Source organism: Charadrius vociferus, unplaced genomic scaffold (genome assembly GCF_000708025.1).
Source record: "Charadrius vociferus isolate BGI_N301 unplaced genomic scaffold, ASM70802v2 scaffold147, whole genome shotgun sequence".
NCBI classification, from domain to species: domain Eukaryota; kingdom Metazoa; phylum Chordata; class Aves; order Charadriiformes; family Charadriidae; genus Charadrius; species Charadrius vociferus.
This window is the reverse complement of record NW_009649570.1, coordinates 7,484,703-7,510,932: the sequence shown is the minus strand read 5'-3', so window position 1 is coordinate 7,510,932 and position 26,230 is coordinate 7,484,703. Positions and strand designations below refer to the sequence as shown.

The window sequence follows — 26,230 nt, the reverse complement described above, 5'->3', positions numbered from 1 at the left end:
ATGTGCGGCCACTTCCCAAAAGGCCAAACCCCCCTGCCGCTCGGCAGCGTGTGCAGAGGGAGCTGCTGCAGGGCCTCTCCCTGGGTGGCTCTGGAGGGGCTTCTTCCCCTCTCATCCCCTCCTGTTCTGTCCCATCCGTGGGGCTGCCTACTGCCAAGGCACTGGGTTTTTCTCTGTGGCTCCAACAGGGCCCTTGGGAGGGAGTGCTGAGCCAGGGGTGGTGCGAGATTCAGAGAGGCTCTGCCAGCCGCTTTGGAAAAAGGCAGGAATAAACTGCCATTGCCCAGTGGGGAAAGCTGGGATGCAGTTTTTATGAAGAACGGACCCTGACAGATGGGCTCGAAAGGTGTGAGGGAGCTGGGAGGGTGCAGGGGGAGATGAGATATGAGATAGGCTTTTTTCTTCTTGGAATTGTTGTAATAACAATACTAATTAGTATTTCAGAGGCATTGAACACCTTTCATCAAGCCTGAAGCTCTTTACAGAGGAAGCCTAGGTGAATCCCTGGCTTGCTCTTTAATGTGTGGAATTAGAAATGTCTCTCGCTTTTCCTCCGTGGCCCTCAATCCAGCCTGTTATTGATAGCATGCACGAGGGTGGCTCAGCAAATTGTTTCATCCACATATTATTTCCTAGTGTAGCCTATAGGTAGGGTGGCAGGCTGCCATGCAGGACGCCTCTGCTTTATTTCTGCTTCTGCTGTGAGCCTTCAAGCTTCCCTGAGTTGCTGTTTCCCCGCCTGCGGTATCAGCAAGGTTTCCTCAGAAACCACCCGACCTGCAGCTTGAAGGTCTCCTGACGCTGCCACCTATTCCTGGGAGATGGCGGTGTGTTTCCATGAGACTTCAAACCCTTGGGTACCAAACACAGAGACAGGAGGAACAGGCATGATTCCTGCAAGTTCAATATGCAATTATCCCCCTCCTTTGCATGTGCATGCACACACTCATGCGCTCTCTCAAATGATTACCAGAGTAGCTGGGAGTTGTAATTCCAGACCCACCGATTACATTCACAGGCAAGCCGGGAGGATTGTGTGCACACATATCTATATAAAGACTAACACTATTAAGCTGGTCCCTATTGGAATCGCATTTGCCTGTGGTATAAGATGACAAATAACAAAGATAGCAGAGGTGGCACCATGTAAAACCAGGATATGAAATCTTATCAAAGATACGAGGGTGGAAGGGAGCGGGGGGGAAGAAGGGGAACCACCAACGCCCCAAAGTAGCAACAGTTAAAGCTCAAGGTTGCCACTGACTCAAGTGGCACAAAGCTATGCCGGCCCCTGGAAGGTGGCTATCCAGAACCGTAGGTGTGGAAATCGGCCGAACTCCAGTGATTTCAAAGCAAATTACCTGGATTTGCATGCAGGATTTGGCCCTCTCATTTTCCATGGTGAAGCTTGATTAGGTCTCTATTTCAGGTTTCCACTTAATTCTTCTGTGGATTAACATGGCAAAGAAAGTGCAGGTATCAGAAATCTTCAAATCTCCTTTCTTCCTCCCTCCAACACTCCCTTCTTATTTAAAAATAATTTAAAATGATTCCTTTTTGCAAAGGCTCACAGCTAAAATGTTCCATTTGCTGAGCTTTCTGGCATTCCCTTCTCACTGCTGTCCAGCGCTATAAAGTGAATATATTGCATCCCTCCCCAATCGCCTTAGGAAGTGGTCAAACGGCTGCATTCCTCAACTGATGTATTGGCGCGTTCCTTTCTTGCTTAAGCCCAGACAGTGTTTTTATGAGCCTGTCTTGTGACAGGCTTGAGACACTTTGAATCAGACAAAATCCTAGTTCAGATCACAAAAGCAGTCTTTAAAGTCTGCTTTGCTGTGCCTCTATTTTTAAGTGAAATTTTAGCTAAACTGGTAAAGGCCCTTGATGAAATGTTCAGGGGACTTTCCCTAGTTGTGTGAAATCCCAAGTGGTGGATGTGGGTACAGCTCTGGGATGAAATGTGCGTGTAAGTGCTTTGTGGTGTTTGGGTGTGTTTGTCCATTAATTTGTTCAGGAAGCCTTTGAAGCTTTATCTCACAATCCAAAGCAAACACGCTTCTGCTAAAATGATCTATGCTACTGGGGATAAAATATCTAATCTTATTAGCTTCCTCTGCACTATGTCTCTCCTTGGCCAGTGGCTAAGCTGTATCATTTAAATCCGAGAGTTCGCATTTATGTTTCTGCCTGATGTGAAAGTCGTATGGTTTGGGGTGAGAGCCCCTTCCACGTTAGCTGTGCCTAGACTCTCCCCGAGGCCCAGAGCCTGGGCAATGAGGCAAGGATGAACATTAACGGTAATGAATCCTTGGCAGAAGAGATCTGTTTCTCCCCTCCGTGCCAGGGTTTGGCAAAATGCTTGGATGCACATGGGCCTTGAAAAACTTTGTTTCTTGAAGAGCTGTTTGACTCTAACAGGACTGAAATGCAGGGTTTGCTGCACAAAGGCTTGCGCCAAATTCAGCAGCTCTGAGAGCAGTAGGTTCTGTGTCCCAGGACTTGTATTTTGCTGTGCTGTTTGAGGGTTGGCAGGGCAAATCTCTTCTGCCCAGTGCTGAATCCCAGGATGTAGAAATCTGTGGTGGTTGGATGAGAGTGTGGGAGCTGCGCTGTGAGGGCCTCATGCAAAGAAGAGAAATAAGTGACAAGGCTGGGGTGCACCCCTCTGCGGTGGGACTGCCAGGATCTCTCTCCCTTGCTCCTTTGCTGCCCTCAAAGGCTGCTCTGAGCAGTACAGACACTGATGCTGCTGCTTGCCTCTAAGGCAATAAGAACGTCTTAAATTTTTTGCGCAGCCCTGAATTACATCCCCAAAGTAAACTGAACCCAGCAGATCAAAACACGTGATAGTTTTCTGCTGGACGCTACAAGCTCTGAGAGGCTGTAGTATGTGTGTTTGTTGTGAAACGGGCCTCTCTGGTGATGATTATTTTTGTAACAGGCAGAGTTGGCTTTAGTTTCTGTGTTGAAGGTCCAATAATAACAGTGAGCCCTACTCTCCTGGGGTGAGGGAAATCCAAAGGGGTTTAATCGGCAGGAAATTCAAGTAGGAGAATGCTTTGCTCCCGGCCTAAGGTTTCAGTGTGTGCTGATGAGCTGCAGAGCTGAAAAACCCCAAGTCCGGGTAGAGGTTCCCGGGGTCTGGCTGTTATTTTTGGGTCCCCTGAGTGATGATTGTTTGTTGCAGCCTGGGGCAAGCAGAGGGAGACTTTATCAGCCTGGATGTCTCCAGCAGGTCAGGGCAAGGGTGAGGAGCTCAGCTGCTGATACCCATCTCCATAGGAAACTTCGGAGGTGCCCGCTGTACACTGAGGGGTTTGCAGGAATCTGCCCTTGCGAGCCTCTCCAGGTCTTCCTTTCCCATCCCTATGGCTTGGTTGTCGTCCTCTGGTGTAGCTCCCTTGTTGGGGTGGTCCTGCAAGGAGAGGATTGCTAGGATAATGTAAGTCGTGTGGTGGGCCTTAACGAACGAGGGGATCTGGGGATTTCCTATCCTGGACATAGCCTGCTCTGACACTGCCGGGGAGTGCCAACTTCTGTAGCCTCAGCTGAGGAGCCCGGCTGCTCTCCTGTGGCTGAGCCATCAGCACACTCCTCCACTGGCCCCTCCACCATGCAGGCTGGCAGGGGCCCCAGCAGTTTGCTTTCAATGCCTGTGTTTTGCTTACTGAGCAACGGGATGTCCCGCGCACCTGGCAGACTTGGCTTATACTTCAGAATTTAATTTTAATTTTATTAAGTGAATTCAGGACTGGCAAAAGCTGCCAGAGCCCATTAGCTGTGGAGCACGTCTCTATTCCAAAGCACACAGCCTGGGCAGTAGCCATGCCACTCACCTTTTTTCTTTTTTTTCTATTTTTGCATGGATTCAATGCATCCATTTGAAAGGACACATTTATATAGAAGCTTGACCCACTCCTGTGTACAAAACCAGCCTGATTTATACAGAACGCCAGTGCTTGGCATGTCTGCTGAGGCAAACCCTTTACCTGTCAGTGAGCACAGTAATAGATTATTTTTTTTGTTACAGGTGTTTATCTGCTAGATACCAGTAAATCAAAAGAGAAGAAGCCCAACAGAACAATTACAAAGATATTAAAGTCACTTTGCCTCCTCAGATGACCCTAAGAAGTCCCAATTTCCCTGGTACGCTATTGCCCACCATGTGGCCTGGTGCTGTGCGTTGACAAGTCAGTGCTGCACTGAAGCAGCCCCCTTCATTTCTCTGGACCTTCTTGGGGAGGGATGAATAAGAGGGCAAAATCTGTTCCTCTGAGAGACACAGATAAACTTTCCTACAGGTGGAAGGCTTTCCCTGCTGCAAAAAGATGGTGAAACTTTCCTGGTGGTTTCTGAACATCCAAGGGATGTGGATGGTGCTCTTGTCTGGTCACTGGTTTCCCTTGCTTGTCCCATTTTGCTGCAGAGAGCACGGTTGCAGGGAGCTGGGCTCCAGGCCCTCTCACTTAGGCTGTCCTCACTGGCACCAGCAGTTTAACTTGGGCACCAAACTGAACTGAAATCAGGATCAAGCCCAGGGATTTCCTTAGCTCAGTCTCGCTGACTTGCGATGGCCTTGCAGGGCAAGGGAGAGGTTTTGAGGTCAGGGTAAACCTGGGTTTCTGCTTCTGAGTTCGTTTATCAGGGAAGAGCCGGAGCAAGATGGAGCCTGACACCCCTGTTCACATTGCAGTTCCCCTCCAAATGGTTGACTTGCAACAGCTCACAGAGTATTCATAGTATCCGGCGCGAGTAAGGGGCTAGCAGCTTCTGAGTGGTGGGTGATGTTGGTGGTATCAGCCTAGCGGGTAGCATGTGTGTGAAAGCTGGAGAGACGGGGAGGGGATGACGAGGTGTGGAAGTATTGACTGTATTTTCATTGCTTCGAGACTTTGCCCTTTCCAAGAAAAATAATCTGCAGCTTGAATATTTCTCTTTGCTGGAGGGGGTGGACATGTGTGCAAACGAGGTGTGAATTTTTATGAGAAGGTGTGAAAGTGCGTACATGAGTGAAGTGTGAATTACACGTCTATTTGTACATTGATGTCAACAAGTCCGTGAATTTCTTCCTTCCACGTGAATGTCTCTTTTTCTCTGTCTCCCCTCAAACCCACTTAGACACGTGTGTGGGCAAATATGCCTTGCTGAGAGAAGAGATTTCTGCAAGAACGTAGGTTTGTAAATGTTTGTGTGTTGAGCAAGCTCTCCTGTGGAACAAAACCAGATGTTTTTGAATATTCTCAGCTCTTCTGTGGCAGTGTTGCGATTTTTCCCCTCATATTTTTCAGGATACTTACAGGATTATTTTAAGAAAAAAGGGAAGGCTGCAGAGATGCCTTCGGGTGTGTGAGAAGAAAGTTATTTTGAAGAATGAATGTGTTAGAGGGCATGAAAAATATGGGGGAAACTGAGATCGTGCTTTTTCATGGTGAAAGAAGCATCTCTTCCCCCATGAAGGGCCCTCCTGTTGCCCTTGTTCCCGCGCAGGACACATGTATTTTCCGCAGGTAGTGTGCAGACAGTGTGCAGGCAGCAGGCTCTTTATTCAAAGTGCTTTTTTCCAGGAAGCCTTGCCACTGAGGGGTCCTACCTTGCTCTTGCTGCTTGCGTTGGCTCCTGCAAGAGGGCGTTTAGAAGGCCGGCTGGGATGTCCCTAGTGAGAGCAGGCAGACTTGTGACAGCCCGGCAGGGGACACCCCTGGGACCTGGCAGACCCCATGGCAGAGGGACAGAGCCAGACCTGTGGTGGGAGGTTGAGCCCACACGAGTTTGTGCTGCTTTGCTTCTCCCGGGTGGTCTGGGGCCTTTGCAGTGAGTGCCACTGTGGGAGCGACAGGGACAGGGACAATCCTCAGGGCCAGGGCAGTGGGAGCAATGCAGAGACCTTTGGCTCACAGAGCCGACGGGGTGCAGGATATGTGGTTACTTTCCTGCGCTGAGGGTGATGGCCCTCTGCCTCGGCTCCCACAGGGGCATGGGGTGTGCCCCAGGCCCCATCACAAAGTGTGCACATCTGGGCCCTGGAAAAGCCCACCCGTACCCTACTGCAGGACTGGAGCCTGCACTGGGGACAACCCACGAGGGTTTCTGTTCCAGGTACCCTATTGCTTATCAACAGGGAAGGGAAAGCCTTTCTGCAACATGGACTGGAATCATCCTGTGTTCTTGCCAGCTTGGCCTGTGGAGGGACCTAGGGTTTTTCTGGGTTTTGCCCAGTTTGCTGGCTTTTGCCTGTTTTGCTGGGTGTGAGGAGGCAATACTGTCTTCCAGGGGCAGCTGTGGTAGCCTGTGGGGTCATGGTGCTGGGATGGGGTGGTGGCAGGGGAGGGGGACAGTGAGTGGCATGCGATAGGGGCCCTGTGGAGAAAGGGACTTTGTTGGGATTTGTAGTGCGTTATCAATTGACCCTATGATGCAGATTTTCCTCCCAGCAAGTAATGCAATAATAAATTTGATTTGCAGTGTTCATGAGATTAAATGTTTTTTTTTGAAGATGAAATCACCCTCCAGGGCCTTTTCTAACCCAAAGCTCAGAGTGCTTCCTCTGCTCACCATGCAGCTGTTGCCAGCCATTTGTGGGCTAGCCCCACAAAACCACCACTGCTGATTATCCATGTCTGCAATTCCAACGGCTGTGTTAGCTTGAAAGGTTTTGGGAGGCCAGTCTGCTGAGATGGGGTGGTGGGAGCAGGCGGGGTTGGGGAGGGAGAGCACAGCAAACAGAGAAGGGCTGTTGTGGGGCTGTGGGCCAGGGCCAGGAGAGCTGGACTCTGTCCTCAGGTCTGCCACCGGCCACGCGGGTGGGCTTGGGCTTGCCATCAGCCCCACTGTGTCTCAGTTTCCTTCCACGGGAACGGCAAAGCTTTCTCCACTCCTGCAACTGGATCGAGGGTTGTATGCATCCAAATCTTGGTGTCTCTTGAGGCAGCTGTGGGACACTGCCACATAGCAGCTTCCAAAGGAAGCAAAAGAAGGAATAAAATGAGGTGGCTCCAGATGATCTGATATCAATCTATCTCTTACTTTATGGCTCGGTAATTGCCTTGGCAACTTTCTTTTTCTGGTCTGCGTGAAATGTGGTATGTAAGTGTGGCAGGAGGTGAAGGGGCAAAGGGGTAGGTTTGTTGTGTAGAATAATTGCCCTTGCCCAGAGATTAATGTGAAATATTAGAGTACCAAATGGATATTGATGCCCAGGAGAATGGCTTTTATCAGACCACCCATAGCAGTGGCCTGGAGGGACTGGCTATGTGCGGCTGATGCCCAGAACCCATTTCAATGCCTTGTTCCCTTCTGTGTCTCTGCAGCTCAGCCATGCGGGGGCCGCCTGAACTCCAAGGATGCTGGGTACATCACCTCGCCAGGGTACCCCAATGACTACCCCTCCCACCAGAACTGCGAGTGGGTCATCTACGCCCCTGAATCCAACCAGAAGATTATCCTCAACTTCAACCCTCACTTTGAAATTGAAAAACACGACTGCAAGTAAGAGCCTTCCTCTTTCTCTCTAGTACATAGTCACCTCCTCTTCCCACTTTTGCCTAGCAGTATGGACCTCATGCATCCTTGCATGTGAAAACAAGCATTGTCCTGAGCCCCTGTAGCACTGAGTCTCATTGCCTTCCAGGGGCAAGTGTACCTCTACTGACTGGGTGGTTATAAGGTGCTACTTTGGTCATATAGGATGAGCCTAGTCTGGATTGAACTGGTGGTTCTTAACTCAGCCTGATATCACCTGAAAGCAAGAGCTAACTGGCTTTCAACCTGAGTTTGACTTTGGTTCGGAGACAGCTTGTTTTTCCTCTGTGTCAAAGTGGCCTTGCTGTCCTCTTAAACTGTGCTGGGAGAGCAGAGCAATTTCCTGGAGTGTAAATAGGCAGAGGTATGCTGTAGAGAGCCCTAGGGTTGGAGACCCAGGCTTGGACCATGTGAGGCTGGGGGCTTGGGGGTCCAAGCTGTTTGGGCTGGATCTGACTCTCCACAGTGCTTATTCTGCTGCATTTGGTAAACTGGGGGTTTGGTTTTGTTTGCCTTTTTTTCTTCTTCTCTTTTCTTCTAAGAAGGGACTCGGAAACTAGATGTCCGGGAAAAACAATTAACAGCTAGTAAAGAATAATTAACAGCATCAAAGGGCACCATAAATGGCTGAGTTAATAACATGGTCTCAGCAGACGTATAAACCTGTGTGTTTAATGTGGAATCCATAGCCAGCTACAGGGAAGCCTGAGCTGTGAAGGAGCTTGGGGTCTCCTAAAACAGGCCTGACACAGCAGTCTTGCCAGACACACTGGTCCTGTTGATTAAAAGGGGGTTATATGTGGAGAGGGGAACTCTGTTTTCAAAGAGGACAGAGGGACAGGGGAAGCATTTATGGGGCTGTAGAATCAGTCCTGTGGAGAACAAAGAATTCAGCGTGGGTTTGATGATGTATTGAAGGTTATGAAGTGTAGAGCTGGATCCTCAGCTACCATAAATCAGCGTAGCTCCTCTAACTTTAATGAAGGTGTGCTGATTGATGTCACTGGGGATCTCATCACCCCCTACAGATAAAGCCTGGGCTAATAAGGCTTCGAGCACCATGAACTCTCCCTGAAGTCACTGTGTGTGTAAGGCATTTAGCACTTTGCAGGATCAGGCCTGTGTTTAGAGAGGGGAGAAGGTAGAGAGAGGCTTAATGTGGGCATAGATGAACACAACAAGGCCTTGTCAGTGTGTGTCAGAATGATGGTTGATATCAGATTTTATTATTGTTTGTACAGGCTGAACTGTATAGCCTTCTCATAGCTAATGCAGTTACCCCCAATTCCCAGTAATAAAAGCTTTATAGGCCTATATTTGCAGTCTGCAGTGTATGCGATATGTATTGGGCAGGGCAGGGGTTGAGCTGGGCAGGAGGAACTCCAGCTTCTGCCTCTCCAAGGTCTTGGGCAAGCAAAGCCAGGTTGTTCAGAGAGCCAGAAACCCCCACAGGCACCTGGCTTTTCCTCCACATGTAGGAACCTGCCAGTTTTAGCTCTGAGCACCATAGACAGTTTTTGCCGTGTTTTGCTGCCTGTGAGAGAGCAGGGTCTGGTCCCGAGCTGCAGGTGGTACGTACTGGAGGGGCTGCCTGAGTGTTAGAGATGTTGTCCCTTTGCTGCTATCTACTTTATTGTGGCAGATGTTCTGAGTGGCTGCTACGTGGTCTTGCCCTTTCCCTTTCTGCATGTACATGCATGAGGGAGCCTTTAGTTAAAGCAGAAAGGTTTGAGTTGGAGGGTTTTGGTCCCCCATGTGGGACATGAATGGTAGAGGGTTTGTCAGGGTCTCTGATTCAGTTCAACTCCTGCGGCAATGCTGGTCTCTAGAAACCAGGTATTAACATCAAACCTCTCCTGAAAGTGAAGTTTGTCTGCATCTGTATCCCTCCAGCTGCTGTCTGTGTGCAAGTGAAACAGGGTTCATCTACAGTGCACTTGGGCTTCTGCTGGCCACAGGTATGAGCTGGGAGGCAAGCTGACTTTGGGTGCCTGCTCCCCAGAGCCAGCACTGCAAAGGATTGGATTTGAAAGAACTTCATAGACAGTGCTTTATATGAAGAATAACCAAACAAATGAAAACAGTGTGTGATAAACACTGCCTGAAAGAAATTGATAGGAAGGAGATTTTAAAAATTTTTTTAAAGTGACCTACCAGAAGGAGACAAGTATTAACACTGTGTAATGCTTGGGCATTAAGCAGTACTAATAAGTGACCATCTAGTAATAAATCTCATTTGAGTGTCAGAGGGCATTTTATGAAGAAGCAAAGGCCTTATTGTAGCTGCAGGTGGGAACCTTAACAGGAACAGGAGTTCAGCATCAAAGAAATACAGTCTCAGGGCAGAGCCCTTCTTTTGACATCTGATCATTAATATAGAGCACATTCACATAAAGGTGGCAGGCTGCTGAATCCCATTGTAGCACTCTGTCTCTGGGCAGGCAGGGTTCCTGCTACTCTGGTATTGCTACCTGGCAGCTATTGCAGCAGGAGCGGGGCTGGTCTGTGCTTCCAGCTGCCAGAGGTAAACACCATAACCCCTTCCTCTGTTGCTTCTTCCTTCGACATTTCATTTTACCTTATTAGGCTAAAGTTTCTCCCTCATAAAGCATAACATTTACATTCCTAAAACCCATTCTAAGGCCTACAAAAATATCTGCAAAAGTCTTCTTAGTTTTACTGTGTCCTTTCTGGCCTTCCTTGGATCTGTTTCAGATTTCCCTTTGGGACGGGAGGTATTTCTTCCTGTGTTTTGTACAGTGCCTGGCACCCTGGGGACTTCTGCGGAAAGGTCAGTGATTTCCCCTTGCCGGGCAGCTGGCCGGAAAGGGGCTGCGTACCTGGTGCTGCCCGGACGATGAAGCAGTGAGAGCTGGCTGCGCAGAGCGGCTTCAGCAGCTGGCCCTCCCGGCATGGAGGTGGGAGCATCATCCAGGGATGGAGCATGGAGGTGGCAGCCAGGGGCAGCTGCTCAGTGCTGATTGTTGCTATTGTTTTTCTGGAGGCACATCTGGGCTTATATTTTTTTGGCTGTGTCCAGCTGCATTAAGAAGTAACTGCACCCCCGCTATCATCGTCATGAAAGGAGTAATTGGGTGTAACTGAAGTCCCAGAACATATTTCTCTCTCTGCTTCATATGTGCTCTGAGGAAGCACCTTGCCTTGGGAAGGCACTTCAGGTTAAGAAAACTGCCCTCCTCCTGCTGTCATGGCTCTTGTGTGCCAGCACAGCAGCAATCCCTGTTGCGGGAGGGTGGGCACGCTGTGATAGGGAGTATGGGACCCGGGCTGTCGTTTGCACTGTCCTGCAGCCGTGGGGCCACAGCAGTAAGGGCAGAGCCAAAAGGGAAGTTTGCTCCTGTAAAAGACCCACCAAACTACTCGGAAATAATTGTAATAGCGTGTCTGCTTGCTGTTTCTTCCTCTCCGTGTTGCTGTTGCTCGGGCACTGCAGCCCTGCGCCATCAGTGTCTGCTCTTTGAACAGGGAAGTGGGATCCAGTGGAAAAGAGCACGCTGCTGTGGCAAAATGTTTCCACTCTCTGCATGGCATGGTGGTAGCTGGGCAGCCTTGTGCATGCCAGGATTTATTTGTGATCCCAGGAGCAACCTGAACCATTTGCAATAGGTGTACAATAGGGCTGGCTGGCCCCCGGCTCGCACAGTTGCATAGTCAAGCTGCCCGCTCCTTCCTGATTGCCATTTTGCCGTTCTGTCTGTGCTACTTGCTTGGAAAATCCAAGTCAGACACTTCAGCTCTGTGTGAATCACTGCATTTATAACCACCTTTTCCATTCATGCCTCCCTCCCACGGCAGGGCTTCTCTTCGGACCATTAAAAGCTCCCTCCTGAGATTGGCTAATGGCTCTTCCCTTCCCCGCCGCACTCGCTGTACACACATGGCAGGGGCACACTCCCTCCCAGACTGCAGCAGACGGGCTCGGGCTCACTCTGCAAGCAGAAGACCTTTCAGCTGAGTCATAACATCTGTACCAGAGGACCGTTATTTCTTTTTTTAAAAAAAAAAACCCAACTGATAATCAGACTGCACCAGTGGGTTTTTCTGTAGCCCTTTCTAACACATGCTGCAACTGGGTTGCAATCTGTGGGATTGCTGCCGGGGAAGGATTTGGGGGACCGCTGCTGTGGCTCGCAGCCCCCTCTGGTGGCACATGCCAAATGCTGGCAAAAGTCTCTGGAGACAGGGGCCCGTGGCTCCAAAAAACAGGCAGGAGCTGACAAATTGGAGACAGCCCAGAGCTGCAGTCAGTCTCTTCCTCCTGCCTTTGGCTCCCTGTGTCAAGCCCTGGGGGTTTCCAGAAACAGGAACTGGGGCCACCGTAATGAGGAAATTTATGTGGCTGGTTGTCACTGTGACCTCATAAGTGACACGGTGGTGCCAAAAGAGTTGAACCAAGTTCAGCATCTTGGTGTGTGCTGGATACCGGGCAGGCATGGCAGGAGATACCCCCGCTCCCAGCCTGAAGGGCAGAGGGGACCAAGGTTTGGCAAGGGAAAACACCACGCTCTCAGTGCCTGTCTTGCAGGGCGCTGCTTGCCAGGGGACACTGGCAGTAACATGCTGGTGTTCCTGGGCCACAGTACAAAGGGTGAGGCATGTGGGCTCGGCTGGCCAGCGAAGGCCTCTTATGGCAGCATGGCCATCTTGTGTGCTTCCAGGAAGCTGGGCACCAGAACAAAACAGCTCTGCATCCTTCCTAGAGAGCAGCAGAGATGCTGGCCTGAGTCCCTTGCTCAGGCGGCTGGGGGAGCTGCAGCCAGCCCCAGTGCCCACAGACAGGCAGGCAGCTGGTGGCTGCAGTATTCAGCCTGCCTCTCTTGACCATCTCCTTCAGACAAGAGCATAATATTGCAAGAAGCCATCCTTCCATCAGCGAAGGTTAAGAGTAGATGAGGCAGCAATTATGGACAGCTAATTAGTGAATGCTTTGAAAATTATGCATAATTAGCTTATTAGTAAACATTTTAGAAACAATGCAGTTCATCTTGAGATTGGGAAAAATGCTTAGAAAAGAGAAATACTTTTGAAGCACTACAGACCGTCAGGGCTTGGAAGGGTTCTTTGCTGGGATGCAAGGGGAAGTGACTGCATGCCCAGCAACATTGGGGGAGTCGAGCTTTAGCTTTGCAGAGAGGGGAAGTCAAAGATGAGATGTTAAGGAAGGCATTTGCTTGCTCATACATTTGTGGCATGGGTAGCCAGAAGCAACATTTCTAACGTACAGGAAATAATTCAGTCTGAGTAACGTGACACTGCAGCTCAACTTGTCTTCAAATGAGCTTCTACTATTTTTTAACTCTGTCCAGCATCCGCTGTATGGTTCATAATTCCCGTCAAGCCCAGGTCATTTTCCGAAATGAGACATCAATGAATGTGTTAGTTGTGACGGCGTTCGACCAGTGCATGAGTTAACAGTTCAAGGTTGTTTGCGTCTCTCTCCTCTGCTGCCCATCCACAGAGCTGTGAGAGCTCTGCTCAATCCACGACTGTGCTTCCCTATGCCCTGGAGCCTCTCCCCAGAGGAACAGGCCAAGTCCAGGCTCTGCAGAAGGTGATGGCCCCAAAGGCACTCTCCTGGTGTCTCCTATGTCCAGCCGGCTCACCAATATCCGGTGCGTAGGAGTCAGATCTGGTTTTGCACCTTGTTTCCTGCTGGCATGATGACAAATTGGGGGCCAGCTGGTGACACTGGGAACAATAGCATTAGAGACAGAGACCTCTCCCCCTCCTTCCTGCTAGTGAGGAGGAGGAGGTGATGATGTACTCTCTTCTTACTCAGCCTCTCTGGTCAGCAAGGGAGGGAGCAGGACACGTGGGTCCCCCGCAGTGTCTGGGGAGGGAGTGAGCACAGGGTTGCCTATGGTGACTCCTCACTAACTGGGTTCAGAAGCCAGCTAAAAGTGCCAGAAACATGTGCCTTTTGTGCGTGTGCAGTGCAAGCCACGCTCAAGCTCTAAGCGTCTTGCATCTTTGCTGATCCCGCTTAGTGCAGATGCCATAGGATGGTAGTAGAGCAATCCCACTGAAATGGCCTGATAATAACCACAGCACTGAGATGCTCATGCTTACAGCAAAGAGCCCAAGACCCTTGGCTGTCTTTGCAACAGTACTCTGTCTTACTAGGTGACACCATTCACAGAGGTTCATCCCAAACAGGTGGGTCTTAGGAGCCTAAATGTCTGTGGGGATATTAGTCTCTGTCACTTTTTTTCCATCACACAGCAGGGTTAGCAGTGCTCTTCGATGTCATGGGTTTGCTGTCTGGATGCAGGAGTTAAAAGGTTTAGTGAATGTAAGGAGAGTGTCAGAATGATATAAAAAAAAATATCCTTTTTTTTTTTTTTTTTGTTAAGGACCAGATGCAAAGCCCAGTAAGGCAGCAGGAGGTTTTACCTTGATTTCCATAGGAACTGGTTTAGGCTTTTAATGAGCAACTGTTTGCCTTAGCTACATGCAGCCTTTTTAATGGGTATCATCCCTATTGTCAGGCTGTAACAGGGGAGTGGCAGACTTGCCAGCGATATTAGGGCTGGGAGTTGTGAGATTTGGGTTCTTCCCCTTCCCTGCTATCGATTTACTGCTCCTGCTTTGACAAATCACTTTAAATTCCTCACCCTATAAAGAAAAGAAGACCTGGGCATCTGCGGGCATAAAACTCAGTCTAGATAGCAACAGTGCATTGCACACTCCCCTCCAAAGGCTGCTGCGTAGCAGCATCACACAGGAGCAGGTCAGAGCACTGCAGACGACGATTGGTTCATTCCCAGCCTTTTCTGGCCGGGTGTGAATTCTGCAATTAAATATGAATGCAAAATAAAAAGAACAGACTGCAAAGAACAGACTGAAAACAGAAGAAATTTCTGGTTGCTTTTGGCCAGAGCTCAGCACAGAGCTTATTTGAAAGAATTGGGGGAGGTTAGTTTTTAGTCTGAGACTAGTTCTCCGTTTTCTTTAAATCAAGTGGCTCCACACCACCATTGAATGGCAATGTAATAATATGTTGCAAACCACAGTCTGGTGATCCTGGAATTCCTTATAAGTTAATAGCAGTCATGGTCTACTAATCACAGCTAGGATGTTTTAAGCAACTGTCTTTGATATATCAGTTCAAACACACCATAGAAAGCCTTCCTTATGCTGGCTTAGCAAGTAGATCCATAGATCATCAGAAAGTGAATAACCTGGGGGGTTTTGTTGGGATTTTTTCCTCCCAAATACCAAGGAATTCTTGAGATCTACATACAGTGTTGCAGAGCAATCACAGTCCAGTAGTATGGTGGTGGTTTTAAAGTAGCACTGGGTCAGACATGGAGATATTAGTGTTTAATAAATTGCTAGAAGCAGAGGGGTCTGACAGCAGAAATTGTATGCCTGTTACAAATGGCACGGAAACTTGCAGGGCAGTTGCTCTGTGTCTGTGCTGTGGCTGCCCCAAACATCGCTTCTTGCAGAGGTACAGAAGATACTGCTGTCGGTGTGAAGAAGGGTGCACCCCTGTTTTTTAAGGTGGGGTCCCCTTTTGCTGAGACAGGTAGCACTTGCCCACTGGCGGTGGGAGAGCCCCTGCGCTCAGCCCCGTGCCTGCCGAGGTTGTGCCGCGTGCAGGGTGTTTGCATGGGAAGTGCTCAACGTATTAGAAAGCCCCAGGGAACCCTCAGAGCTGGGGTTGTTGACGGATGTCCAACAAGGAGTAGGATCCCCCTGCCGCCAGCACAGGAGTTTGAAGCATGTGCTCAGCTTCCTTCCTCTTTTGTGAGTGTTGATGTGAGGTTTCATTTACATTGTTATTTTGCAGTGAAAAGGGAAGGTGTAATGCCTGGCTCTCACAAGTTGTGCCTTTGGTAATGCTGATGTTTGGCTGATAATCATGGGCAGGAATAAGGTCTGGGATCTCTATCAGCAGAGGGGACTGACTCACCATTGATCTACGTTCACTGCATCTTGTTGAAGTTTTTTTGACCCATTTGATTTCTTCGGTTTTCTTTTGTGAAAACCTTCTGATTTTTCTGCGGTTCAGGAGCAAAACATCTCTCTGTGTCTTTAAATATGGTAGATGGGGATTTCTTCAGATGTCCGACAACTCAATTGAAGGAGACCTCAGGAGACCTCTCCCCTTCCCTGTCCCCCTTCTCAGCCTGTCTTTTCATCTGCAATCTGGAGATGTAAGGGCTATAGTAATAGAGTGTCAGAGGAAGTAATTGATTCATCACACGCCGAGAGAGGAGTCTGTTGCCTTCAGTGTCAATGGAGCTGAACCACAGCCTGGAAGGGTGAGGGAGGCTTGTAAACACTCCATGGCTGAGCTGGCAGGACAAAGCAGATGCACTGCCGTGGCTGAGCGAGAGGGTGACACAAAAGGTTGCTTCAAAGAAAATCTTCCCAAACGAAGCAGTGGCAGGGCCCTTGTTTGTGGGAGAAACAGAGACGCTCCCATCCCCCTGTTCCCAGAGTGCATGAAGGAGAAAGGGTACCAACCAGCTTCCTGCAGTGGCCAACTCCCTCGTCTCTGCCTCTCTCTTCTGTCTCCATAGGGCTGCCTCTCCGACCTGCTGTCCCAGGCAGGGCTGAGCTCACCTTCAGGGGTACCAGACCAGCCCCTGTGAGCAGCTAATTCCTCCCACACCTAAGATAGATACTTCTGCCTCCGAGACCCATGCAAACATGCAGCAAGGCATGAAGTGTGCACAGCACAGTGTTCATCCTCGTCCAGGCATTGATTATGCTCAGACCCTCGGTGAGGTGTGATTCAGATGGCTCTTGAGCTGCAAGTGCCCATATTTTTGGGGGAGAAGGGGAGAGGAGATGTTGTGCTACCTACACAGCATGCAAGGTGGGATCAGGCAGGTTTGATGTGCTGTTTGCCCCAGAAACCGCTCTCACTACAAGCTGGCACAGTCAGCTTGTTGTGGAAGTGCACAAATAGAGGAGGTTGCAGGCCAGCCTTGGCGGCAAAGCTTTGTTTACTTGTGTATCGGCTAAGGCAGGAGCTGGGCTGTGAACAGGCTGTGTTGAGAAGCTGCGGGGTCAGAAAGCCATCCCATGGTGGGCCAGTTCTGGGGATGCCATTGGTCATTAACGAGGGATGTAGGCAGCCAGGAGCATGAGGGTGGGCTGGTCTGGGCTCTGTTCTTGCAATCTCCTTTATACAATTGGTGCTTAATGAGGTGTTTGTTTCGGTTTTGTGCTGAGAAAAGCCAGTGCAAATGAGTGATAGGTGGAAAGCTGAGCTGCAAAGCTCCCATCTGATCCCAGTTATTACCAGCTCTTTCGTTCTTCACGGCATGTTGTGTCTAAGGCCATGACTGATACCATGTCAGTGAGGTGTGATGGGACATCCCTCACTACTGCTCTGTGGAGGCTGTTTTCCTTGGGGAATGGGGCTGGCACAGAAGAGCATGTGAGCATCCCCTAATCCTCACCAACACCCACCAGCCAGTCCCCAGACCTTCAGCCACTGGAGCCAGCCTGGCCCAAACTGGTCTCTATCTATTGCCTGGACTGTCGGGCACTGGATCCTGTCAAGAGATGAAAACCTGTTCCCCTCACTGCAAAGACAGCAAAGTGGACATTTGCCCCCTGCCTTCTGCCTGCTTTGCTGCTTTTCAGCAGTAAATTTTCCTCTTGTGGTTGTTATCTTTTATTATATCAATTTTTTTTCCTTTCTCTTAGTGATCAAGTGCCTGTGAGTGGTGACAGGAAAATGACATAGAAACCAAAGTCTAATTTTTTCCACAGATGGATTGTAGCAGAAGGAGGAAAGTGCAAATGCAGTTTCTCAAGTGTCCTGCATTTTGGGGTATGAAAAGGTTGTGAGTTGCTTCAGTTCCCATAGAGCAGCAACAGAAGGCAGGATGCCATGGAAAGGGGGGCTATTCTTAACACGCTTCATATATTTTATTCCTAGTTTCACCATAATTTTTCCCCCCAAAGAATACCAAAAACATCTTGCAACAAAAGACCCCTGTAGCTAAAGATAGAAGGGTGAGGAATTTATAGAGATGGTTTTGGAGACAGAAATAAAATTAACAGCCATGTGTAACTCCTGAACAACAGCCTGCAGAAAACCCCTAAAGTGCACATTAGCACATCTTGTTTTCTTATATAATGAACGGTTTTCCAGACATGCCCCAGATGAGAGCACTTCTCTACTCCAACGCGCCTTTCCACAGCTATCTGGCAACGCAGCTTGAAGAAGGCAGCCCGAGGATGAACGGCAAAGCGCGGGGGAGCCTTTGCTCTCCTGTCTCAGGGGGGGCAGCAGCATGCTAGGAGCTGAAATTCCCTTTTGAATCAGAACTTGCCACAGGAGCAGTTTGCAGCTATGTTTTATTCTTCCCTTTGCAAGATGTATTTTGGATACAGCACACAAACACAACACCCCCCACCCCCCGATAAGTTAGCAGTAACTGTTGAAAGCCTCTTCCCATCAGTGGTGCTTGTACGGGGGTGAAAACAACCCAAGGAATATAAATGGAGGCTATTTGTAGTTTCCATTTTTTGTCTTCAAGGCATTTTTGAAGAAGTTTTCCAATCTGTTAGGGTTATTTTCTTTCCCTCTCTGTCTCTCTTTTGTCTTTTTCTTTTTTTTGACTGGATGACTGGATTTTTCTCATTTCTCAGAAATTCTGGTCAGATTTTTGAGGAGATAAGAAAATAATCCAAAGCACAGTGTGGAATGATTACAAAACCCCACAATACTGTGATTACACAAGACTTAATTGGATGCAGCAAATTCAAAACAAACTTCAGAGAAATCCTAACCATTTATGCCACACACACACACACCCCCCCTCACCGGCCTGGCTCTCCCCCTACTGCCATCGGATTTTGGTCATTTTAGTCACTGAAATCCAATGAAATACCTTCAGGTTCAGAGCAATGATAGCCTGTTTCTCTCTGCTGTTGCCAGGGGCAGTTGTTTCCATCAGGGCAAAACAAGGGCAAGCTCTGCCTGCTCTGTGTGCATCTTTTGCCTCAGCCCCACAAGCTGCAGACCAAATCCAGGTTCATCTCTCCAATATTCAGCCACTCAAAGTCCAAGTCCACTCAGCAAGAGTGATTTAAACTACCTCTGTTGTCAGCACAGAAGTACAATTAATCCCATCCCAAGCTGGGTGTGAGGAGTCTGCTTCTACTGCAAGCAGAGGATGTATAGTTGGCTAAAGCTAGATGTGATACAAGCTTTTTAGGTCTGTGCACAAATCTGTATCAGGGTCTGTGTCTACGAGGACTGATCCTCTTCTTACCCCAGGATAAATTAGGAGTGATTACCCTTAAAATGATGGGTTACACATGTGTAAAACCAGTTCAAGTCAAAGGAGAACCCAATTCATCTGCTGTATTTATAATTAATTACTCTGATTAAGGGCTGGCAGCTAAGATCAAACTTCATTGCTCGTGTTTCATCAGACAGCAGAGGTGCTTGCCTCTGCTATCACGGCTATAAAAAAAAATCGTTTTGCAGTAGCTTCTGCAGCAATTTAACCTTTGAAGGGTATGTCCTGCAGTTGCTCAAGATTGTATAAACATCATAGAAAAGTTTTCTTGTCTTTCACAACGTAACCACCCATGAAATAAGGATTTGGTTTGAAGGTGGCATATGAAAGAGCATGAAGATGGGTGGTGACACAGAAAAATTGACTAAGCCAGCCAGCATGTAATGGGCATTAATTCTAGCCGCCCCTTGATTGCAAAACAAGCACAGAGCTGCTGGTGCGCCATTTCTTAACCATCTCTACACTGCAGCTGCTATTTCATTGCTAAGAAACAGCCTTTTCTTAGAGGATGTTTAAAAAACCTTATGCTTTTTATAACAATTTCTGAGAAATAAGCCACCTGCCACCTTTTCGAAGGGAACAATTGCATTTACTAGTTGCCATTGTGGCTAAGCAGGTTCCCCATAACTTCCCCCAGCTACCTGCAGAGTATTAATGCCTGCTGAATTTCACTAGAATTGCAGTTTCTCTTCCTATTCTCAGCAGATGCATTTGAGACAGCATGACATATGGTTCAAGCAGACCAGGGATCTCGAAGGCTCAAGTCAACATGGGGCATTCCCAAATTTGGGGCTGTTGGCATGCAGTCAGTACCTATTTGTCTCTCTATCTAGGCCAGACTCCTCCAATATAAAATAATCTGTCTAATCAAGGCTGGCTTCTATTCTTGGCGGTGCTGCAAACTTCCTCTGTGACCTTGGGCCAACCACTGCTCTCTGCCTGCCCACCTCCCAGGGTCTCGTGAGGATCCCTTCATTAGTGATTGCCAGGTGCAGTCGTGAACCCCATGGAAGTGCCTATAAATAACAGCTCCAAATGAAACATTGGGGAACTTCAGGTTAGAGCCTTGCAACTCTCTATGGCCCTGGCGAGCATTGGAAACCAGGCTTAGCTGCATGCGAGTCCTCACCTACTTCAAATCATAAGTTCTGCGAAGAGACTGAGAAAGTTGCCAGCTAGGTCAGAGCTTGGGCTGGGGAGCCAACCCTTCTCAGGCTTTGAAGCAAGGCTTGCACAAGTTTATGTATTGGGAGGACTTGTATTATGGCTGTGAACATGTATATTATTTATCGTTCGTATTTCTCTCCATCCTAAGCTCATGTCCCTGTAACGTCCTTGAAGCATGTTTCAGTGGGGAAAGACTCAGCATCTCTTAGGACCTGGGGCTGAGGGGCAATAGGTTTGTTGATTATGCATGGAGCATTATGAGTCCCAAAACTGTGCTTTGTGCTGAGTTGTGTGCCCCAGGAAAGGAGCACCCAGAGGAATGACGCGGCTCTCTGGTGCTGCTCCCCAAATGGGTCGCAGCATTTCTGGAGTGGGCACCTGGGAGATCTGTGCTGGCCTTGGGGGACGGTGCAGCACAGCTCAATAGCCAGGGAGCAGATTAGCTATTTCACAACAGAAGAGGACTGAAAAGGTGGAGGCCTTCTCATAATCACTGCAGTTGGGGCTTGTTTACCTTTATTGTGCTTCATAGTCTTTTTATGGAGAGCCAGCAGCAAACTGGCTTAGGGAAAATAGAAAGGAAACACTGGGAAGCAGAGAAGGTTGACTGGAGGAAAAAGCAAGCAAGCAAGCATGAGTAATACAGGCATTAGAAGTGCTTTATAATTAGTTTATAAAAGCTCTCTTAACATCAGCAAAGCGCTTTCTACTAAAAATCTTTAATAAAAATGCAGCAATATTTGTAAGCATTATACATTTTCCGTTTAATTCTTTTAAACAGCTCCAAGAAGAGCATCTAAGCAATGCATTTCCTTCCGTTCTTAACCCCACATTTTCTGGGAAGTTAAAAGCACTTCAGCTTTGCTTCCCTGCCTTAAAAATTCCTAGTGGAAGCCTCTGTTTGGGGGGGGTTCAAACCAGTGGGCTGGCCTTCCCACTCAAGCAACAGCTGAAAACATCCTGTTGCTGGAGGAGCAGCCAACTGCGGCCACCTTCCCTGCAAGAAGACTTGGTTAATCCATTGACTGTAATTGTGGGTTACGGATGCTGCACCACACCCTCACATATTTATGGTTGGCTTGTTGCAGCAGTGACTAGATGGGGAGAAGTGGCCATGAAATGAGCTTGGAGATGACGGCTTGTCCAGTGGAGGTAATGCCAGAGAGGTGCACCCACAAGTATGTTGGTACACGTTGACTGAAACAATGGATTTGGTTATATGAGTGAAATGCCAATTGCTGGACACGGGTCAAAACAGTGTGGATGCCATCGTTGTGTAAATACATCTGTCATTCGTTTCAGTGGCTAGTCCGGCCTAAACCACGACAGAGTTCCACCCAGCTGTGCCCTAGTCTATAATTATCTCAAAATGGTTAGAGTAGAAAGCATCTCCAGGGTTGGGTTTTCTTCCTTCCTATTTTTCTTCTTGTTTCTCACACGGGAAGAACAAAATCTGGAAACCATGCTTAAGCTTAACAGAAGCAAAGGTCTGGCCAAACTAGATTTTAACATGGCTGGTGACCCAACATGAAGAAAATGGGGTTTATTAGCTTGTTTGATTGTGGGCCAAAGCATGGACACGACTAAGGCACATGATGCCAAGAGTCTGTGGTGGGGATTAGCTGGTGTTCTTGCTGAAGTTTGAAAGTTGCACAGTTTGGACCGGACGTCTTTAGTGTTCATTTTGAAAGCCTCAAGCTTAATTGCTGTGTTGGAGGGAAGTAGGTGCTCCTGCTCATCTGGGCAGGAGTTGTCTCCTGAGTTTAATAGTCTCCCAGTTCACACTGTTTATATGACCTGAAGAAAGAGAGTTTTGCCTCATGAGGAGTAGAGGGCTTGGGCCAAGATTTTTTTAACTAGGGAAGAAAATTCTTATGCATTTATATTAATTTTACATTTGGCAATGATGATTCCCTGACCTTCTCCTAGAGGCTTTTTTAGTTGTTTGTAACATTCGATTTATGAAGGATTAGCTCCAGTAGGAGAAAGCTCAGCTAGATGCTTGGATGAAGCCAAACAGGGTTTAATTCAGAGAGGCAAATATTTCCTGATGATTTACTTCCTAGGTTCATTCTTTTAATTTTCCATTTGCAAATTGCCCATGAGCAGATTGCAATATTCCCAAATTGTATGTATTATTGGAAGTTATTCACCCATTCAATAAGCAAATATTTCCTGGTCCAGAATTTGCTTCTGAAATTGCCAGGGCTCCTACAGCACTGGGTGGTTTGAGGAGCCATGTGGACAGTGCTAGGATGTTTGGTGTGTTGGCTACAGCGGAAGCTGTGATCATTACAGTCAAGCAGTTGAAGCTACGTACTGTGTTGGCGAGTTATAACCCCACGAGGGCACAAACAGATGTGATTCCCTGGGATGCAGCTAACCTCTGCCTGTGCCACGCAAATGGCAGCTTTTACAATCCGCTCCATTAACTGTGTTTTGCCAACATTCATGTTTTTGCCAAATTAATTTTTTGCCACATATTCATGATTTGACTAGTAGCCGGTAGTCCTGCAGCACAGATGTGTACTTCAGATGTGGAAGAGCTGCAAGCACACTGAGACCAAGTAGTTATTTAGAGAACAAAATGTCCCTGCTGTTTGCTCAGTGCTACTTTAAACAAATAGACAAACAAGGAGGAAAAAATTCTACTTAAAAGAAGCACTAACACTGCCCTCTATGTTCCTCCTCCCTAGGGAGATGGTGGGATCAAGCCACACATGATGGACGTTAGTGGGGTCATGCAGGGTGCTGCTGGACGGTGTCAGGGTAATAAGGGGTCATGAGGTGATAGGGAGCTGCGCAGAGCGGAGGAGAGAGCAGAGGGAACAGATCTTCATTTACATCGATGTGTGTCCACCCACCAGCTAAGCCAAATGCTCTTCCTGTGTGAGTGCCTCTTCTCAAGACCGGTTGGGTTTCACCTTGGCCAAGCCAACTGAGTCTGTAACGAGGTTAAAGGCTGGGTGATTGCAGCTAGCTGAGTGCTTGGTCCAGCATAGACAGGATTTTATCCGCAGGCATTTTGCTTCTGGCTCTCAGCCTGATTTAGTCCCAGAAAGGCATGAAACTGAAGCCGTCCAGGCCATCTTTCTTTGTGGAGGAGCACACTGAGTTCCTGTAAGTTTGTTTTGAGATTGTTGCCTGCCGATGTGTGCTTTGCAGAACAGGAATGAGTCACATGAGGATCATTGCTGTATCCAGCAAGCTACTTCTCCTTTCAACTCTCCATTTCCAAACAGGAGATCTTGTGACAAAGAAGAAAGGCAGATTCCTGACAGCCTGGAAATGCTTTTTCCCTCCCTGGCCCCGTGAGAAGAGCTATAGAATGTTGTTCAAACAGGTTGATAGAAAGCGAATAAACAGTTGAAGAGAGCTGGGCAGTTTCTGTAAATAGCAGCGTGCTGGCCAGAGAGGAGAAGAGGGGCGGGAGAGCGCGGGTGTTAGAAAGCAGCTGAAGAACAAGATGTTCACGTAAAAGCTGTTCGTTCTTCACAGCACACAGAGCCTGATAACTACCTTGCCATTAGTCATGGCCTAGAAAATATGAAGGAATCTGGGGGAGTTTCACCTTTCAGCCAGACTTTGCAGCAAGCTTTTGTCTCTGCATTAGGAGGCAATTCTTCCAACCCTACACATTCTTCCCCAAGACCGTTCAGATGCCCAGGAGCCATGCCAGTGGGCAGGTAGGACATCTCCAGGTAGGGCTTAGCAAAAGCAGGTTATGGTTACAGGGTGTACAAGGATCAGGCAATAGTGAATGTGGTTACCCAGCTCTTAACCCAGCATTTCTCATCCACAGAAAATCTTTGTTAGCACTTTATAGAAGAGGATCAGTTTTACTGTCCAAGTGCTAAGTGTACTGGCCACGCTTGTTAAAGGATCAGTATGGTGTCAGACAGTGCACAAAATAGCTACCCGCTTACATGGATTGAACATTGGCTATTTGTTTAACGCTTGGTGCATGCTTGGAGAAATTCCACCTGGACAGTGGAATAAATTGAGCTGTGTTAAGTAGCACAATGGTGCTTAAGGAGAGAGGTAAGGGAAGGAGAGCAGCTCCAGAAGAGTTGTATCTGTGTTTCTCCCCTGCTGAAGGAGTGTTGTGGAAATGGAGGTAAACTGTGTTCTAAATTTTGCATCTTGGCTCTGAAGTTGAAGTAGATTTGGGTGCGATAAATTAATGAAATAAGGAACAACAGAGGGAGTGACTTAAACGTAGGCAGGCAGACAAAAGGGAGAAAATGTACTGGGGAGGGTGTGGTGTGCTGTGAGTGACAGAGTCCCAGGTACCTGTGTGGAAGATGTTCTGTGAAATATGCAGATATAAAGAAGTGTTTTGTGTTTGTTCCTGGCATCTGAAGCGTCTCCCTGACAGATGGTTTTACTGCCATTTCACCTGTCTCCACAGGTACGACTACATTGAGATCCGAGATGGGGACAGTGAAGCAGCAGACCTGCTGGGCAAGCACTGTGGGAACATAGCACCTCCCACCATCATCTCTTCTGGCCCCTCTCTCTATATCAAGTTCACCTCAGACTATGCACGGCAAGGTGCCGGCTTCTCCCTGCGCTACGAGATCTATAAGACAGGTGAGTGTCTGAGTCAGTGCCTGTCTCCCAGGCCATTTGCCATGATGATCTTCACAAGGAGATGTATTTGGCCACCTTTTCAATATGATTTTTAGCATGCTCTCTGTAGATAAAGGACTTTTTTCTTCTTTTTCTTTTTCTTTTTTTTTAAATTTAAGCAACTCTGTTGCATCACATTTCCAAGAAGGTAAAGATGTTAGTGGCCCACGATAGTGCATTTTTGGATCACAGTGTGGCATCAAAAGCAGAGGTCCTCGTTAAATGCTCTCCTGTATTCAAGGCATTCTCTTGTATTCTCCCTGGCATGTGTGGAGCTTGTTAGGGCTAAGTGGGGACTGTCCCTTGGTTAGAAGTGCATGGAGCTCCCCCTCCTGTGGAGTTGCAATTCAGGGCTGATCAATGACACTGTGTTTTCTCTCCCTGGAAGTGGGGTGTGTAACTGGGGAGCTCTGGTTTTCAAGGGACTGCTGTCAGCAGTGCTGTCAAGGGCTGAGACGGCGCCTTTCCGGGCAGATATAAGAGGAACTATTCATAATTCTGTTTAATACCGAACTATTATTGAGGAAAGGGAAAGCTGCTCAAAGGCCTTTTAATAGTGTTTCTGTCTAAATATTTGCCAGAACTGTGTGTCTGGGAAGAAGGAGGCTTGAGAAAATAAAACCCACTCTGTGTGTGCTGTGTGTGTGCACGGGTGAGAGAGGTGTGCCTGTGCACTGAGGGAACAAGAGTGTGCTTTGCACAGGGACGCGGGTGCCTGCCCGGTGCCCACATTCCTTCGGTGGTGCATTGGAAGAAAACACATGCAGCCTTCACGTCATCTCATCCAGTACAAAAAAAAATGCCCTTGCCTGGTGAAGAACCAGAAAGGAGCCAAACAGGGCGGCTTACCCAGCCTCTTCAAAGGGAAGGCAGGGAGAGCACAGGCACCAGTGCTAGGGGGCCCTGGCCCAGCTGTGCAGTGGGCAGCCCACAACCCGGTCACAGGGAGATATGAATGTGGAGACTCTGCTGCAAGAGGATGGGAATGGGACTCCCCAAATTCATTGTGAAATGCTGAGGACAGGAGGTATGTGGAGGTTCAGGTGGATGAGGAAAGTGCTGTTGCTGGTGGTTGCCTGGGCTGTATAACTGGCCATCAAGCTGTTCTGGTGCAGCCAGCTCATCACTGCTGTGTTAATGGTTAGGATGCAGATTAGTCCTGAAAGAGTTTAGTGGTTCATCCGGCTATTGGGGTTTGCTGAGGCTGGTTGCCAACACAGAGGATGGCAAAGAATGCCTGTGTTCAGGTGGGAAGACTGCTGACCCACCTCAGCCTCCCTTGCCTCACACTCCCTCTACACACACCCCCTCTGAGTCCAGCAGACTGAGGTGGGTCGTGCTTGTCCTCACATTGGGTCCTGAATGGGGGCACGGGGAGGCATGGAGTGATCCAGCTGGCTGAGGTGGCTAGGCCAGGCTGAGCGTGGCTGTGGGAAGGGATGGCAGGCGGGAACCTTCTTTGCCCGGGTGGGAGCCAGCGAGGGGCTGAATTCATGGGAAAAGGAGATTTTGTTGCTGCTGGTGTGGAGGGAGAGGAAGCAAGGGCTGATCTGTGAGAGAGTGGATGTTGAATGGAGCCTGGACCTGTTTGTGTCCCTTGATGTAGGTCCCTG

At 48.4% G+C, this 26,230-nt stretch overlaps 1 protein-coding gene across 1 annotated transcript in view; it reads left to right on the top strand.

The window, feature by feature from the left end:
- Positions 1-26,230, top strand: part of NRP2 (neuropilin 2) — a 113,986-nt gene that overhangs the window by 31,099 nt on the left and 56,657 nt on the right. Inside the window, exons 4-5 of the mRNA XM_009890251.1 lie at positions 7,311-7,488; positions 24,397-24,578. Of these exons, the coding sequence (XP_009888553.1) occupies positions 7,311-7,488; positions 24,397-24,578 (360 nt within the window). The remainder of the gene's footprint in view (positions 1-7,310; positions 7,489-24,396; positions 24,579-26,230) is intronic.